Source organism: Tachysurus fulvidraco, chromosome 16, assembly GCF_022655615.1.
Source record: "Tachysurus fulvidraco isolate hzauxx_2018 chromosome 16, HZAU_PFXX_2.0, whole genome shotgun sequence".
In the NCBI taxonomy this organism is placed as follows: Eukaryota; Metazoa; Chordata; class Actinopteri; order Siluriformes; family Bagridae; genus Tachysurus; species Tachysurus fulvidraco.
In genome coordinates, this window is record NC_062533.1 from 20,632,557 (window position 1) to 20,650,811 (window position 18,255).

General features: G+C 40.7%; 2 protein-coding genes and 1 non-coding gene across 9 annotated transcripts in view; 2 read left to right on the top strand and 1 right to left on the bottom strand.

The window, feature by feature from the left end:
* The window catches only part of LOC113647972 (zinc finger protein 239-like), a 60,046-nt gene extending 41,970 nt beyond the window's left edge, over nucleotides 1-18,076 (top strand). For 2 of the 7 annotated variants that reach the window (XM_027155001.2, XM_027155002.2), the window contains exons 2-5: nucleotides 13,377-13,629; nucleotides 13,817-13,931; nucleotides 14,706-14,816; nucleotides 16,904-18,076. In XM_027155001.2, the coding sequence (XP_027010802.1) occupies nucleotides 13,835-13,931; nucleotides 14,706-14,816; nucleotides 16,904-17,982 (1,287 nt within the window). In that variant the 5' untranslated portion in view covers nucleotides 13,377-13,629; nucleotides 13,817-13,834 and the 3' untranslated portion in view covers nucleotides 17,983-18,076. Of the gene's footprint in view, nucleotides 1-12,609; nucleotides 12,823-13,376; nucleotides 13,666-13,816; nucleotides 13,932-14,705; nucleotides 15,130-16,903 lie in introns of those variants that run through there. The other 5 variants (XM_027155000.2, XM_027154999.2, XM_027155003.2 and 2 more) reach the window with 5 other exon arrangements.
* LOC113648004 (zinc finger CCHC domain-containing protein 12-like) lies at nucleotides 5,387-8,324 on the bottom strand. The gene is made up of 2 exons (XM_027155040.2): nucleotides 8,137-8,324; nucleotides 5,387-6,836 (listed from the first exon to the last, which is right to left on the bottom strand). Exon 2 carries the CDS (start codon nucleotides 6,723-6,725, stop codon nucleotides 6,006-6,008), a length of 720 nt encoding a protein of 239 aa, XP_027010841.2. The 5' UTR covers nucleotides 6,726-6,836; nucleotides 8,137-8,324; the 3' UTR covers nucleotides 5,387-6,005.
* trnae-cuc lies at nucleotides 10,825-10,896 on the top strand. The gene has a single exon. It is a non-coding gene; the product is annotated as a tRNA-Glu (tRNA).
* Nucleotides 18,077-18,255: the final 179 nt, after the last annotated feature.

Genomic DNA, 18,255 nt, shown 5'->3' on the forward strand with positions numbered 1-18,255 from the left:
ACTGGCAGGACAATTAAGATTCAACCTGCTGACAGGACAGTTACATGTCCATGTCTCTCAGTAGGAACGGAAGATGGAAAGGGAGTAAGGAGAGATGGAAAGGAGAGAGGGAAAAGGGAGCTGCTCAAAGCTCTGCACTTTTCTGTTATTCAGTAAATTCTGCCCTGTTCTATTTTACCTGAAATGTCCTTTAGCCTAAAGTTCCTGTGTTATTAATGTAGTTAATGTTTAAAAAAGGTGGCAGGTCAAAAGTCTTCCGTTTCATTTTGTTCTTAAAGATTAAAAGCACTTTTATTTTATTCAGAAGATTCTGAATGTTTGACATGAAATCTAGGCCCTAAGTTCAGGCTGCACAAAGCTGTGTTTGTACTTTTTATTTCTTTTATTCAGAAGAAATTCAGTGTCTGTTGTCTGTTACTTGACATGTAGTAACAGGATTGTTTTCCATCCAAATGCCAGACAAGTTCAGACTGAAAACACTTAGAATGTAACAATAAATTATATAGAAATGTGTGTGTGTTATTGATTTTATTAACATGAGGGTGCACTGTTTTAAGTGACAATATAAGATTCGGACCTTTGCTGGGAGGAAATTTTAGTAACTGGACCTCTTGGAATTTTAATTGAATACCCCTGCCATATACCAGTGTGTGTGTGTGTGTGTGTGTGTGTGTGTGTGTGTTTGCATTTCTTCAGAATACTGCAGTTACTTCTGAAGAAACACACACCATACAGTAATTGTGTGTGTGTGTGTGTGTGTGTGTGTGTGTGTTTTCAGAATATTGCAGTTACTTCTGAAGAAACACAACGTATAATTGTGTGTGTGTGTGTGTGTGTGTGTGTGTGTGTGTGTGTGTGTGTTTGCGTTTCTTCAGATTATTGCAGTTACTTCTGAAGAAACACAACATATGATTGTGTGTGTGGGTGTGTGTGTGTTGAAGTAATTTATACTGACATACGTGTCCTTTAGTGACACTTGTTTTCGGATTGCGTAGGAAACCCTTCCACAATACAACTAAAGGATGTGTCCTAGTTTGCACGGGTTAGTATTGAAAACACAAGATCAACTATCGGAGTGGCTCTTAACTTGAACGCAGATGTCCTTCGTAGTCCCTCGGTCTTCTAACAAAGGTTCTGCTCCAAGTTCTTCTACCTATTCTATTGATTGAATCTTTAGATGAAGGAGTCAGACTTAAACCTTTTTGTCTTTTCAGGATCCTCACAATGGGAGGCCTTGTTTTTATTAAAAGCAGTGTAATACAGATAAATGTGTAATATATGTAAAATAAAAGAAAAGAAAATTACAAACAAAAATCTCCTTCAAATAGTCAAACAATTCTAGTGCAAGTAGAAATAAGTAAAATGCTAAAATAAGTAAAAAGATAAAACAAACCAAGAAACACTGCAAGTGTAAGCCTGAGTTTGTTCTCCTGATGCACTCTCTATAAGCAATAACAGAGTATAACACAATGAGCTTGGCTCTAGGTGAATGCACACCGATAACTGGTTCTAAAACCGTATTTATACCATTTATTAGTATGATCTCATAACGTCATTCTGCTTCTGTCAGCCTATTGTCAGGTCTCTCATGATCTCATAATTTTGCAAAACATCCTGAGAAGTCTCCTAGGCTGTATGGCCTATTATGTGTTCTTATGCTGCTGACATAAAGCTGCTGACACAAAACCTTGTGATTTCCTTTTTAACTTTCACTGTTACTCTTTGGTACGCATATAGATCTCATTGACCCAAAGAACTTTCGCACTCTAAACTATGAGCTCTGTCCAACAGGAAGTCGGCCATTTTGGATTATTTCATAATTGCATGCGGTGAACTTTTAAATAGTCCTCCTAGGGAATTCATGCGATTGACACCAAACGTGGTGAACATGATGCCGAGACATTGCACTTGCTAAATTCCGAAGGGGTTATTGATATCTCGAACGGTGCTGCCATGGCGAGGCGACAAATTTATGGCGAATTCAGAGAAACAGGAAATGTCTAATATCTAAAGCAAAAAATGTCTTATTGTGATGACACGCGGTGTGTATGTTCGGCCAAGGATTCCGATCACATCGATGTGCTTATTGTGAGTCCCGGGTATAGCGCGACCAACAGGCACCAGGAAGTGTGTCAGTCACAAAGGTGGATTTTTTCACAGTTGCATGCAACGAACTTTTAAATACTCCTCCTAGAGGATTCATGCGATTGAATCAAATGCGAAATTGAAGGGATTTTTGATCTCAAACACCATTGCCATGGCATCGTGTCAAAGTTTACTTTTATTTCAGGCCTATTTAAGGCTTTTGGCGTGCTTAGATTAACTTGAAATTTGACACATACATCCCATTTGTCGACTGTTAAGTGTGGACAAAAAGGTCAGAAAAAAGTGTGTCTCTTAAGTGGCTCACTAGCGCCCCCGTTTGTCTACAATGTGGGGTTTCATTTACCTACAGTCCCCAAATGGGTCAGCATAGTCCACTGATATTTACCCACTTCATGCACTTGCCCACCGTGCATTGTTTACTGGGAGGCACCATATAGCGATAAAAAAACGTGCGAGGGTCCGCCATGGCTGCTTGCAGCTATATTTCAACTTATTACTACTATCCAATAAATATATATAGCTATATTCTAAATTCGAATTCTAGATTCTAAACCTTTGAATTAGATAACGAAGCAGGTGTGTGGGTGTGTGTGAGAAACGAAGCTTCGGACATCATTGGTCACGTGATTTTTCCAGAATGAATCAAGCTTCGATTGTGTGTGTGTGTGTGTGTGTGTATGTAAGTGTGTAGGTCTGGAGAGTCGTTGCTCCCGGTATCAAATCTCGGTGCCTCAGTCTGCAAGATTGTCATAGCGATACACAAGTTGCCATGGAGACAGCCTTGATCAGGTCCCAGACAGGGTCAACAATCAGCAGGTGTCTGTGGAAGTGGGGGGAGGAACGCAAGAGCATCTCACTGCAGTGCTCTCCCAGAGGAACTGTTGTTCCAGCAGCGGCCTTGGCAGAGACCAGTGCTGGTTGAGGGGAGCCGAAAGCAAATAAGATTGGGATTGTTTGGTCTTTGGGCAAGTAGACGCATTCCATTTTACACAACTACTCTCTTAGTCCATTCTGGTCTCCAAATAGATTAATTTGCCTTTCCAAAGCAGTGAGCTTCTCCGTGATGTTATCCAAAGCAGTGAGTTTCTCCATAATGTTCTCCATATTGCGGTTAATAGTCCCAGCCTCAGTGCTGACCGCTCTGCACACTGCTTCAATCATGATGGGCAGCCATGTGAGGTTTTGGACAGATGTTACCTTTTCTGATTTTCTCAATAAACCAGGGCAATGCCTAATCTAATCATCAGAAATTCTGTCATCATGGTTCTGAATAGGTAGATATGTTCAATGTCTGCAACGGAAAGAGCCGCCAGACACACGACCCGCCACCTCTCCCACGCGTCCATCGTATAGCCAGCTGCGAACGTTCCGGCAGGCATGTCAGGTTCCCCCAAACCCAAGCTTCTAGTCGAGAACATGGTGTCAATTGCGTTAAGAGACCAGTTAGTTAAATCCATGATACTCAGATTTTTTATTTTGGAGAGCAGTGCAGAGAGAGTCTCTCAAAGTATAAGACAATAGATGAGATGAGAGGAGCAAAGCAGGGAAAGTAAGGGGGAGGAGAGGGAGAGAAAATGCGGCCGTCTTCGTTGAGAGTCAAAGAGAAAAGGTAACATTGTCAGTCACTGTCTACAAAGCCTGAGCAGGTAAAATGTATCTATAAGACTGACCACGGCCTGTCTAAGCTGGTTCAGGCCTCGAGTCTCACCACCTCGTCACCACCTCGTCTCCAGCACATTCTGTCCCTCCATCAGCTCACAAAAAACTTCTAGTCACATACACAGAAGGTCAGAACAAAATTTTCCATCACATTATCACAGACTTTCTTCAATACTCTCTGGATATTGTAGTGTTTGTAACTGGAAATCTGTCTCTCTCATGTGTGTTTGTATTGAAATCCACAAATAAGACCATATTATAACCTACATTTAGGACGTCATATAATATCTTCCCGGCTCTGTCAGCTGTGTGTGTGTGTGTGTGTGTGTGTGTGTGTGTGTGTGTGTGTGTGTGTGTGTGTGTATGTGTATGTGTGTGCGTGTGTGTGTGTGTGTGGGGAGGGGGGGTTGATAATGCTTAGTTTTTGGGTTTTATAATGGCTGTTTAATCTTCCAGACATATTCACAAGAGCTGAAGGAATTTCAGACAAACTCACACACACACACACACACACACACACACACACACACACACACACACACACACACACATAATGAGGGAAATGTTAGGGTCAGCTCATTTAACATACAAATGATTGAATATTTTTGTGCTGTCTCTGGTGTGTGTGTGTCTGTGTGTGTCTGAAATGTATATCGTGAGATCCCTATCAGTGTTGGGGAGTAACGGCGTTACTTTTTTAAATAAAGTAACTCCGTTACTATATGGTGCATTACCGTTACTATATGATGCGTTACCCGTTACTATACGGTGCGTTACCCGTTACTATATGATGCGTTAGCCTTTACTATATGATGCGTTACCCGTTACTGTATGGTGTGTTACCCGTTACTATATGATGCGTTACCCTTTACTATATGATGCGTTACCCGTTACTATATGATGCGTTACCCGTTACTATATGATGCGTTACCCGTTACTATATGATGCGTTACCCTTTACTATATGATGTGTTACTCGTTACTTTTTTAAACTAATTAATATAGACTGAAGTGTAGCCTAGTATACAGTATACAGTATAACCTGTTTACAGCAGTGACGCATTGTAGGATTGGTGGATGCCAATTACTGTAAACACGAAGAAGACGCACTGAGGGCGTGTTTCCGTTTATTCAAGTATGTGCGGCAGTAAGTCCGAAACACATGAGTTATAGCCCGCCCACACTGACAATTGATTGGTTGACACCGGAACAGGCCAATTAGGATTGGTCCCCTCCCTCTCTATACCGCACGCTATCAATTACAAGGTTTGGAGCATATACTTGACTACTTGTCTCTGTCGCGCATGCACTCTCTTGCTCGCTCGCTCTAGATTCCGGGAGATTGTAACTAATTTGCGGGCATTAGGGAGCCACTATCAATATGCGGGAGACTCCCGGAACATCCGGGACACTTGGGATGTCTGGTTTTGTTTTTGTATAGATCATAACGCGTAAAAAAGCATTAATGGGAACATTAAAGAACGTTCTTTAAAAAAGTAACTAATTACTTTTTGGTGTAAATAATCAATAACGTAATTGAGCTACTTTTTGAATGAAGTAACTAGTAACTCTAATTAGTTACTATTTTTTAGTAACTAGCACAACACTGATCCCTATGAGTATATAAATTTTTACAAACAAAACTATCATTTATTAAAATCAGACATAATACTAAGTTGCTGTATTAAGCATTACATGTATGTTAAGTACATGTACAGCCAAATGTATTTGGACACCTGACCCTGCAATCTGTCAAAGTGGGCCATCAAGGTTAGAAGAATTCTATACAATGTCTTTGTGTGGTTTAGGATTAATATATTTACTTCAATTGAATTAAAGGGCTGAACATGTTACATCAAGTTACCCCTGTGCACAAAGTGAGGTCCATTCGTACAGTCATTTCTATGTAACCCAAGTAGGGTACGGACTGTCCATTTGCTCCTTCCACCTCCAAGAGATCATGTAGTGGCTTAATCTCCTGCTCTGAAAAGTGCTGTTCATAAAATGACCGGGGAACTGTTGTTACTCGGGAACCCGTATCAAATAAGCAGTTGAATTCTTCACCATTTATGTTGACTTTAGCTGTACGCTTGGTGCCAACCAACCCCTTAGGAAGTTTAAAAGGGTGGTTCTTACTTGCATGCTTTAGACTAGCACATACTTCAACCTTGCCTTTGCTGTTTACATCTGAGGGACGTTGTTGTCTCTCTTCAGCCCCTGTTTGTCCTACAACAGGAACTGCTAGTCGTTTAAAGGTAAGGTGAGACTGTTTTGTGTTTCCCACCTGTGCTGCTTCTCCTCTAACTGCTTTCTCTTTTCAGCTACTAAAGCAGGGTTTGCCTTGTCTGTGCAAACTGGGGCAATGTGCCCATCCTCTCCACAGTTAAAGCAGTACCAAGGCCTGGGTCTGCTAGTCTGCTTTTTCTTGGTCTGTTTTAGCATGTCTGTGTTAGCACTGACTAGGTTTTGTACTTTGCCTGGACTTTTCCCTGCTGCTCCCCTGTTATCAGTCCCCTTTGTCTTTTTCTGTGCCATAAAGTAGGTTAATTGGCTTTGTAAACTGGCTATTTGCCTCCCAAGATCCTCAATAACACTGAGACTGACCTCTGACTTCTCTTTTGACTCTCCACAGGCCCACGCACTTTGGAGCTGAAGCTGGCCACGTTGCCTGGTGGGGCCAATGTGTTTCTTCATACGACTAGCTTTTGCTAACTGTCTGTCTTCTTCTGTTCTTAGTAACAGCAAGAGGTCAGCAAATGAAGGGGGATTGCTTTTCTTCTGCTCAATTTGCAGAGCCGAAAGCAAGGAATTGTCCCAGCGTCCCCTATAGAACTGTTTGAGTAGGTGTTTATCTACCTCAGCAGGTGCAGCCCCACCCCTTCTCAAAGCTAGATTCAATGCTAACTGCAATCTATGAAGATAAGTGGAAGGTTTCTCACCCGGATCTTGAAGGATGTTCATAAGTTGGGCAAAAAGTTCTTCCCCATCCTCAACTGTACCAAAGGCTGAGTCCAAGAGCTGCCGGTAAGCAGTGGGGGGGTGATCCAGGCCATAGCCCTTTGACCACGTTGGCTGCAGACGAAAGTAGACATTCAAGAATTCTTCTTGAGATCTGAATATGAGACATGCTGGGATCATTTAAAAACAGTTCAATGTGTGAGCACCAAGTGTCATAATCAGCTTCGTTATTGGGTCTGGGAATCTTTCCAGAGAAGGAACGAAGCCTCACTGGAGATTGCAAGTGTGGGCTGACATCTTCCCTCCTTAAGATATGCTCAACCACCACCTTCTGTATTTCTGCTGGGTTTATGTCACTCACTGAAAGGGATGGAGCTTTCCCTCCATTAGTTAACAGGACTGAATCAGTGATACTACAATTTCCTTCCCGTGTGGCCTCCAAGAGAGAGACGAGAGGCTGTTGATCTTTGGGGGTAGGATATTGAAGTGTCACAAATGGGGTCTCAACATGTGAAGGGGAGACTTCTAGATCAATGGGTTTCATAGCTTCAATATCTTCACCAATCTGAGACATCATCTCTTTCAACACCTCACCAAAGTCTTTGCCACTTAGCTTGGCTAAGCCCTTTAACTCAGCCAGATATGTTTTTGTAACGTTACTGGCAATTTGTGTAGTGTACACACTGCTTAATGCTTTTACAACATATTTAGCACATGGATCACCTTGCACTGTGCATGTGTACGGCAAAAGTGGTTCTAAGTTCACTAAAGCTAGACCGCTCGAAAACTCAATGATCAGGTTTTGGTAAAATTTGGATTTAGAATCATCGATGAGAAGAGCTTTTTCAATGGAACCATACTTCTTAAGGAAGTCAACAACTTGCTCATCCTGATCTGCTACCTGGGTTACCCCACTTATGATCACTGCATTCCGAATTTTAACACCTGACTTCTGTATGAAGTCCATTTTGAATATTCTTTCAATATTGATATTCAATGTCTCTGGCTCCTGGCTGGCTCACCAATTATGTAACCCTTCCTTACGGCATAGTACTAAGGCAGTACATTGGTTTACTAGTCTAATGTAGTCTTAGAATTTGGACCAGAATCAGAAAACTAAATTGTTAAGAGCCTGAGAATTGAATGCCAATTAAAATGAATACCACACCAGAATGACAATTTGCATAACCTGTATTAATTTTATACAGGTACATGATGGTACATATATATATAAAAAGAACACATTTATGAAAAATAACAAACTAAAATAATAAAGTGCGCACATAAACAAACCCCTTTTTTCCCGTTTATTTGAGCTCAGTTCATTCTTGTTTCCACTTGCTTTTGTTGACAAGAGTTCAGTTTCTATCGTTGGGGCCCTTTTTTTTTTAGTTTGTGTTAGTGTTCGTCCTACCACCAAGTAGATGAAGATGATCTTGGAGACTCGTCTTACATCAGAATCACAAACACGGTTGGCTCGCCACCCAGCCACCTGGACTGGGAATCTATGAATCTCTGGCAATTGTCTGGGACATGTAGGTCTGTACCACTCCGTGGAAAGGATCTCTGCACGATGTTTCCAACTCTCTACCAAAACCTGACCTATAAATAAGGCCAAATCATTTCTCTCACTTACCATTCAGTGAATAAATGGACTGCTACAAAATACAATGAGATCATATTTCAGCATACCTACAGTATAATGCAATATAAAAATCTCTTTTGTTGTACAACAGCTCGTGTTTCTTCTCAGATATCAAAACTATATGAATTTCTCTGTAATATCAAAAGTACATTTACATCAAAAATTGCATCCTTCATATAAAACAAATTCAAGTTTTATGAAACCTTAGTAACAACAGAATGAAGACTAAACTGCATGAATTGCATGTAAATATTAATCAACATATATTACTTTAAATTAGAGGCATTAAAGTGTCAGCGTGCTTATTTATCCCCCTCTGCACCGGTAACAGTGGAAATAATGCACTAAAAATATACCTCTTTAACCTCCAGTGACCACAATTAAATTGTTAACATCCTTAATTCAACAAAACCATTTAACATTTAACTTTTTATAAACAACAAAATTTTCCTTTTTGGTTTCACAGGCATTAACCAGTATTCTGTTAGCCTAAATGTGGCTAATTACCATATTAGCATATGAATACAGCAGGCTCTCTACCTTTGCTTTACACAATAGCGCGATTAGCATAAATGCTAGCGAACTCATAGTAAACTCAACAGACTAGCTTAAATACTAATAGGCATCAAAAGCCTAGCCTGTTAGCATGAATGCTAGCGAACTCAAAGGCCTAGCGCCAAATAGCCAACTCACCATTTTAGCGGAATTCACCACCTTTAGCTCTGCGACAAACAGTGGATTCTGGCACAGCTGTCTTTTACACTCTATTACAAAACAGTGTAGTCAGAATAAGCAACAATAATTATAGAACTGGTTTAATTAACTGGAAGTAAATTTCCAGCTCTAATGAAAGGTGAGACTCTCTGTAAAATCAAAAGGCCTTTGTTCTCTGATTGTGAAATCGTTATGACTCACTCGCCTCTCAGTGCTCGGTAATGACAGCCACCCGCTGTCAATCAGTGCTAATCAGAAATATTCAAAGGGAATAAAACCACATAATGGGCTTGCTCAGGCCTTGAGGGGGGTTAGACTGGGGTAAGTGCACAACAGCACAAACAAAGCAGTTTGATTATGCAGATTTTGAGGAGGTTGGGAGTTTTCTTACATCTTTAAGTTGTATGGGGGAAAAATGACTGTTTTTTTTCTCTGTCTTTATTTTAGTTATCTCTAATCTGTCTACTTGTTGAACCTGATCACATGAAAAAATGTGTCCAAACAAGTCCAAACAAAGGGGCTGAATTTTTTTCTGGGTTACATTTCTTGGTTCCTGGTTTGTTTTGTGAATGTTATTCCCATGCTTGAATTGATCATACGGGTTTACCAGTTTCCTCCCTAAAATATTACACTACAAGGATGTATGTGTGATTCCATGGGATCTGATTCAGTCAGTATCTCTGCCGCACGTCCAGTGTTCCCAGTAGTCTGGAATGCACCATGACCAGGATAAAGTGCTCACTGAAGTGTGTGTGTGTGTGTGTGTGTCTGACATTCCTTCAGCTCTTGTGAATATGTCTCAATAAGCAGTGGCCTAAAAACACTGATCTACCATCAGAAAAGATTGTGCTGACTGTAGAAATTATGTCAATGGAAATTATCCCTGGAAGATTAATAGACAGCCATTATAAAAACCAAAAACTAAGCATTATCACCCCCCCCCCACACACACACACACACACACACACACACTGGACCTTACACCACACTTCCTAGAAACAGGTATGTGTGTTTGTGAGCCCACACTGTTAGTTGGAATTTAACTAGACTTTGACCCCTCAGTGGTGAATTTTATAGATACAGTCTCAGAAGCTTTTGTGAACATTCCTTTGTGTCACTGAATCTTTTGATAGATCCGTTACATATGGATAAGGTCGAAGGAACCTTCATGTAAGGAGTCTCCAGTGTCAGTGCTCGGTAACGGTCACAGAGGAGATTTTTAGTAGTATAACAAGCTGGACTTTGATGGCATGTGGCTTTGGGCTGGTGAGGGTTTGACTGTCTGTGGCCGTGTAAGTGAAAAGAGAAGATTAAATGCAGCTAAGTTTGTTTGTAAAGTTTCAGCATTCTGGAGACTTCTTTGGAAATAAATAAACAAATAAATAACCGTTCCCATCAAAAATGTTTAATTCTATTTTGAACATTTTCACACAGTATCCTCCTGTGGTGAAGAAAAGTCCCGTCTCCCTGGTCTAGTCATTTTTAGTGTACGAGTAATTCTGACTTTTTGTAATGTATAATTTTTTGACTTACAGATGTGGCCTTTTAAAAAGCCCACCTTGGATCTTAAAAAAAGCAGTCTATCGAAGGGGGGGCAAATGTTCGGGAAATACAAAACCTGTAGAGGGCAGTCGTGTTTCATGTAGGCTGACGAGTCGACAATATGCGTTACTGTCTTTTGCCGGTTACATAAACGGTCACATCTGCGACTATCTCCGCTGTCACGGCTGGCTTTTGCAGTTTTCCCTGGTGGTCTAGTGGTTAGGATTCGGCGCTCTCACCGCCGCGGCCCGGGTTCGATTCCCGGTCAGGGAACTTAAATTTTGAGTTTAGTGGTGGCTCAACTGGTTAAGGCTCTGGGTTGTTGATCGGAGGATCGGGGTTCAAGGCCCAGCACAGCTAAGCTGCCACTGCTGGGCCATATATGTATCATAGCTGCCCCTGCACTCTGACCCCAACCTCCTCAGTTGGGGTATGTGAAGAAAAGAATTCTACTGTGCTGTAATGTATATGTGGCGATAATAAAGGCTTCTATTCTATCTATTAAAAATGCTTCTGTTGGTTTGTTGATGGTAAAAACAAATGAGATCTTGGTGCCAACTTTGGGGTTATTAGTGATAGTTTATCAGTATTGCAGCAAATAGTTTGTTTTGTATTTCCAAATCGCTTTTAAATCTGAATAAAGAGTGTTATTTAGTGTAATTAGTGGTTTGTTTTTATATATTATGGTGTAGCAGAGGATATGTACGTTCTGTAAAGCTGCTTTGAGACAATGTCTATTGTAAAAAGCGCTATACAAATAAACTTGAATTAAATTGAATTGAATATGGCAAACAGCTCATCCTGAATGAAATATGTGAAAATAGTTGCATAAAACAATCTTTTCTGCTAATGTTGCAGACTTTCTGAACAGAGAACATTGTTCTTTGTTTGTCTCTCTCTCTCTCTCTCTCTCTCTCTCTCTCACACACACACACACACACACACACACACACACACACACACACACACACACACACACACACACACACACACACACACGGTTCTAGGGTTTCATCTTTAGGGGTTTAGAATTTAAAACAAGAAGAGTTTTATATTATATATTATATGACTACATAGTAAGCCAAAAGTTATGGTGTTATTAAATGGTAAAAGTGGACACCAAAATTTTATGCATGATGTAATGATGTCAGTCTTGAATCAGATCAGTTCATGTTGACATCAGTTTAAATAGTGAAGTAAAGTACAGCTACGTGACATACTTAAGTACAGTAACGGAGTATTTGTACTCCGTTACATTACAAGACTGATGTAGTGCACTACATAGTGTGAATACACCTAGGGTTACTCCTATAGGTCCCTCCCTATGTAGTGCACTACATAGGAAATATGGAGCCATTTGGGACACAGCCAATATCCGATCAGCTCTCCAAGTTTAACTTACCTCATGCACCAAATACAGACAGAATAACAAGCTTCTACCGTAAAACGGATTAAATGTGTTGTATAAATCTCATTCAGAATAATTTACTTATATGATGACAACAAAAAATGCATTTGCTCTTCCTCTGTGGTGTGAGTTTACGGCGGAGTTAATGTTAAAGCGCCGCCTACTGGAGCATCATGTAAATAACAACCTGTAACTAACGCATCTCTCTCTCTCTCTCTCTCTCTCTCTCTCTCTCTCTCTCTCTCTCTCTCTCTCTCTCTCTCTCTCTCTCTCTCTCTCTCTCCACTGACAGATGGACAGGTTCATTTGTGTACTGGTGAAACAGTTGTGACTGAATTGTATTGTATTTTAGTTGATAGCTCTTATGGGGCATTTGTATGGTTTAAATGAACAATATTTAAATCTCAGTCCAAACATTCACATTTATTAGAACCTGTATACAAGTTTATCTGTTTATATTTATATTTTGTTAGACAGGCCACACACCTCAGGTTACAAACTAGAACATAGAAAACATTTTAAATCTCTTTGTTAAAACTAATCAGCAATATTTTCCCTAATACACACATCGTCCAGCAGGTGGCGCTGTAAACATTAACAAGGCTGAAAGATCCACAACAGCAGAAGATACCAGATCAGGTCTCACTGATCTAATCATCTCGATGGGAAAAGATTTATCACAAGGCTCCAAATTATTGGATCGAATCGGATTAAAAATAATTGTAATTATTTACAATTGTAATTGTGTCTGTATTTGAGAATGTACATTGCGTTCTGCTTTAAATCCTGAGGTAAGTTTTTCTTTAGCTAATACATTCTGCTAGCAGTCAGTGGCTGAATCCCAAATGCCCCTGTACTACCTTAGAAGTGCACTAGAACACAGTGCAGTGTATTTACCCTATGTGTTCAGCCTACAGTATGTGTCCACACTGTGTATTTACCCTGTGTATTTACCCTGTGTATTTACCCTATGTATTTACCCTATGTATTTACCCTGTGTAGTGCACTAGATAGTCAAAGAGAAATGATTTGAAATTCGGTCTTGGATAAAACATTACAGTTTGTTATTGTATTAAATCACAGCTGTATATCCATAATATTTAAATATATCATTGGAATTTTGACTAATTGATTTTTTTATGTTTAAAGTATAAAATATGAACACAAAACTAAACTAAATAAATCATTATTTTTTTATTATTATAGAGTTTTCTAGGTGTAGAATTTTAATATACAATCTACAAAAGCCTGTTTTTTTTGTTTGTTTATTTAAATTAATTTAGATTTATGCAATCAATAATTTAGTATATTTATTAGTTTCCTGAATTTAAGTCTCCTTTTCCAGAAACACGGCCATTTAAAGCTCCTAATGAGAACTTTAAAAGGAGCCAGCGGAGGTCCGACCTTGCTGTCCTAGAAAACCTCCATGAACACAAACCCCCACAGCCACGATCCAACATCTAGTGGAAAAGACCTCCAGAATTATTGAGCTCATTATAACAGCAAAGGAAGTGGATGTTCAACAAGGACATGAATGCGATGGACAGTCACGACACTTTGACCTTATCTATTCGTAATCGTACTCCTTCACTGTCCCGGTACCTCAGTGATGAAACTCTGCACTCTTAGCAGCCATACATTTACATTTCTGTTTTATTATCGATGTTCTGAACATTACATCGTCATTGTTGTTAATGTTAATGATGGTTTGTAGTGTTTTTATACACACACATAAATACTGATGATTGTCTTTGTTAATATGAATTATTACTCTTTGGTCATCAGGTTTGTGGAAGAGTGCAAATGGAACCTTTTACAGTCCCTGGTGTAGAGACATCCGAGTCTGTGGGACACGTCACAGACCTCCAGAAAGATCTAAAAATGGAAGAATCATACGTTTGTAAGTCAACATGACACGTTACAGTCCAGTCTGATGAGTAGTAAAAAAAATGTATTTTAACTTTGTTTGATTTGTGAGTTGGCGGGGGGGGGGGGGGGGGGGGCACGGTTGCTTAGTGGTTAGCACGTTCTCCTCACACCTCCAGGGTCGGGGGTTCGATTCCCACCTCCGCCTTGTGTGTGTGGAGTTTGCATGTTCTCCCCGTGCCTCGGGGGTTTCCTCCGGGTACTCCGGTTTCCTCCCCCGGTCCAAAGACATGCATGGTAGGTTGATTGGCATCTCTGGAAAATTGTCCGTAGTGTGTGAGTGAATGAGAGTGTGTGTGTGTGTGTGTGAGTGAATGAGAGTGTGTGTGTGCCCTGTGATGGGTTGGCACTCCGTCCAGGGTGTATCCTGCCTCGATGCCCGATGACGCCTGAGATAGGCACAGGCTCCCCGTCACCCGAGAAGTTCAGATAAGCGGTAGAAGATGAATGACTGAGTGAGAGATTTGTGAGTGAAGCACATCATGTTTTACTTTAGATTTATACATTACATGAAAATATTGAAATTTAAATGATGTAATTTCTGATGATCCTGAATCGAGTCACGACACATGTGAAAAAGGAAGAACCTGAAGAAGAAGAAGAATCTCTGACAGAAACCATGTTCAGACCCCAGACTGGAGCTCAATAGCTCTTTATTTTCAGCACTTGTGCTCCAAACCGAACCCCATTGGTGTTCAGAGCTGTACTTGAGATCAATTTAAACATACATTACAACATACAATTTCAGGTGATGGGACATCAAACGCTGTGGAGAACAAAGTCCAACTGAATGGAGGATTTCAAAGGAAGCAAGTAAAAGAGGAAGATTCTGAGGATGAACATTACCCCAATACGATGGGTTAAGTATCATGGTTTTTGTAACATCCCTTTTAAAGTTTGCTTTTAAATTTACACAAAGTCTGTGCAGGAGGTAAGGCTGTCTGTCTGGAGATGTTTAGCATGTTTCTGTATGTCTTTCTCCATGTTTCTGAAGGTTTCTTTTGTGATCCACCAGTTTTTCTCTTTTATTTCCCATAATCCTGGCAGAAGGTGAAATGCCCCTGGGGTTTTTAGGAGTTAATGAGTGAATGTGTGTGTGTTTGTGATGGATTTGTGTCTCATCTATAGCTCTGTACCAGCTAACCCTGATCAGGATAAAGTCTTTACTGAAAGTGAGTAAAACAGGTTGTTTATGGTACCAAACCTTCTGGAGAGAACATCGTGCCAGAATAGATGATGTAGAGGGTCGTGTCATTTAGACTGTCTTCATCTCTATTTACTCCTCAAACCAGAGAACACAATATATTATAGTAATATCGGTGGTTACGTGAAGCATTGCAGTGTTTGAAGCACAGACAGTGATGTTGAGTGAGGAGATCTGGGGTTCGGTCGACGTTTCAGTTCAGCAGGTGTCGGGGTCGAGGCTCTGTGCAGGACACCAGAGCTTCTCTACTCCACCATGACAAGGCATGTCTTCATGGGACAAACTTCAACAGTCATCTGACATCTGACTCTCAGGCTTCTTTTTTGGCTGGAATGCAAAACCAGCACAAAGTCAGTAGTGAATTTTGCCCACACCTCCCATCCCAATTAAAGGCCGGGTGGTTCACCCCCGCCCAGATCTATGGTGCCTACCATCTAGGGTCATTGCTGCTATTCAGTGTTTGTATATATATAACACTTTTATGCTAAGAGAAGATAACACTGAACAGTCATATCCTGTTCAACAGCGACTACTGAGCTCAGAGGAGACAGTGGTGAAGAGATGGACAGCTGATGTGAACATTTACTGTTATCATGCATCACCCGCCTCATCACCTGCCTGGTATCTCATGTGGGTTACAAATCAATTCAAAACTATATATAGCAGTATAGCACTTTAAACAATGGACAACATTTGTCTCAAAGCAGCTTTACAGAACATAAGGAACAAAACAAAATGTTATACAAAGATTAATATTAGATAGATTTAGTTCACAATGTGTTTGTATTTATCCTCAATGAACAAGTCTGAGGTGACTCAGGTGACTGTGGGGAGGAAAAACTCCCTTAGATGGTAAAGGAAGGAACCTTGAGAGGAACCAGACTCAAAGGGGAACCTCATCCTCATCTGGGTGACACTGGGGGTGTGATTATATAACCTCATCCTCCTCTGGGTGACACTGGGGGTGTGATTATATAACCTCATCCTCATCTGGGTGACACTGGGGGTGTGATTATATATATATACAGTCTGATAAATGTTGTAGTGATGAGGAGGTTGTTGTCCTCAAACACCACATGGAGTCACATCTCCTCTTTAGTGTAACAGTCTAACTGGAGCTGTAGATCTGTAGATGTCTCAGGATCCTCACAGAGTCGACTTCATCTCAGTGGACGTCCAAAATCTCCATCACACAGAAGACAATCAGAGCTGGTACAATGTCTGGATGCCTCGGAATGGGTAGAAAGAGAGAAGCAGTGTAGAGGAATTGACGTAGCTGCTGTTTATAATATTAACAAGCACTAGATGATATTGTGCATTCGGTCCGATGTAATAGAGCACAATATTATGGGATGTATTATGTGTACGCCTGACTAAAGAGATGAGTTTTTAATCTACATTTAAACTGGGAAAGTGTGTCTGAGCCCCGAACACTATCAGGAAGACTATTCCGAAGTTTGGGAGATAGATAAGGAAACGCTCAACCACCTTTAGTAGACTTAGATATTCTGGGAGAAGTCCTGAGTTTTGTGATCTCAGATGGGATCAATTAGAACCCTTTTTCCCCCAGTCTCTGCTTGTGTGTTCACCAGTTTTAGTTAAAAAAAAGTTTAAAAGTTTATAACTTTTTGTTGCCTCTGATCATCTCCGACTCATATGTTTGGTTCATAATAATTTATTATTATAAAAAATGTATTCTATTTTTGCAGCATGTTCCCAATAGTCTTTGTGTTCTGTTCCAGAAACGGACGCCGCACAAGTCGTGTCCTGCTCCTGGTGTTCACTTTCTTGTACATCTCAAATTTACCTCCACAAACACATCAAAAGTTGCCACAATAACGAATATGAGAATTTAAGATCAGGAGAGATAAAATACGGAACTCCGAATCATACAATAATCAGCTGTATTCAGCAAACGGGTAATAATTCAGGTGGTGCCTCGGATCAGCGGTCGGAGAGAGACGTCTATCCCTGCTCACAGTGTGGGACGAGTTTCAGTGACCGGAGTAATCTCAGACGACACCAGTACATTCACACGGGGGTGAAACCACATCGCTGTTCATGGTGCGGAAAATGTTTTATTCAGAGGAGAGATCTCAGTGAACACCAGGTCGTTCACACGGGTGAGAAGCCGTATCACTGCTCAGAGTGCGCCAAGAGTTTTTCTCGACAACGTGATCTCCAAACACACCGACGCATTCACACGGGAGAAAAGTTGTTTCGCTGTTCGGAGTGTTTAAGAAGTTTTAATCGACAGAGTAATCTTCTACAGCACCAGGTGGTTCACACGGGAGAGAAACCGTATCACTGCTCACGGTGCTGGAAGAGTTTTACTCGACAGAGTAATCTTATACAACATCAAATCATCCACACAGGGGACAGACTTTATAAATGCTCGCAGTGTGGCAAGAGTTTTATTCACCAAAGTTATCTCCAAAGACACCAGTGCGTTCACACGGGAGAGAAACCGTATCACTGCTCACGGTGCGGGAAGAGTTTTACCCGACAGATGGATGTCCGACGACACCAGCTTGGTCACACAGGAGAGAAGCCGTTTCAGTGCTCACAGTGTGGGAAGAGTTTTACCAGACAGAGTACTCTTAAATCCCACTGGCACATTCACACCGGACAGAAGCCTTATGACTGCTCAGAGTGCGGGAAGAGTTTTACTCGACATAGCGATCTCCAGAGACACCGACGTGTTCACACTGGAGAGAAGCCGTATCGCTGCTTACATTGTGGGAAGGGTTTTACTCGACACAGTACGCTTGAAGCACACCAGATCATTCATGGAGTTCAAGTCATACAGTTAGAAATTTGATTGCTGAAATATGTATCTGAATATTATTAATACATTTTGATGTGTATGACGAATAGATTAAAATGTTCCTGTATACAGGAAAATGTGTATTGTTTCACTGATCAGAATCAGAATGTTATTAATCCCCAGGGAGAATTTGGGTTCGTTACCACAGCTCCAAGTGTGTGTGTGTGTGTATACAGTATATGTGTGTGAATGTATATGTGTGTATGTGTGTGTATACAGTATGTGTATGTATGTGTGTGTATACAGTATGTGTGTGTATATGTGTGT

Excerpts from the sequence above, each read along its gene's own strand:
- LOC113648004 (XM_027155040.2), bottom strand. The coding sequence starts at position 6,725 with ATGAACATCCTTCAAGATCCGGGTGAGAAACCTTCCACTTATCTTCAT.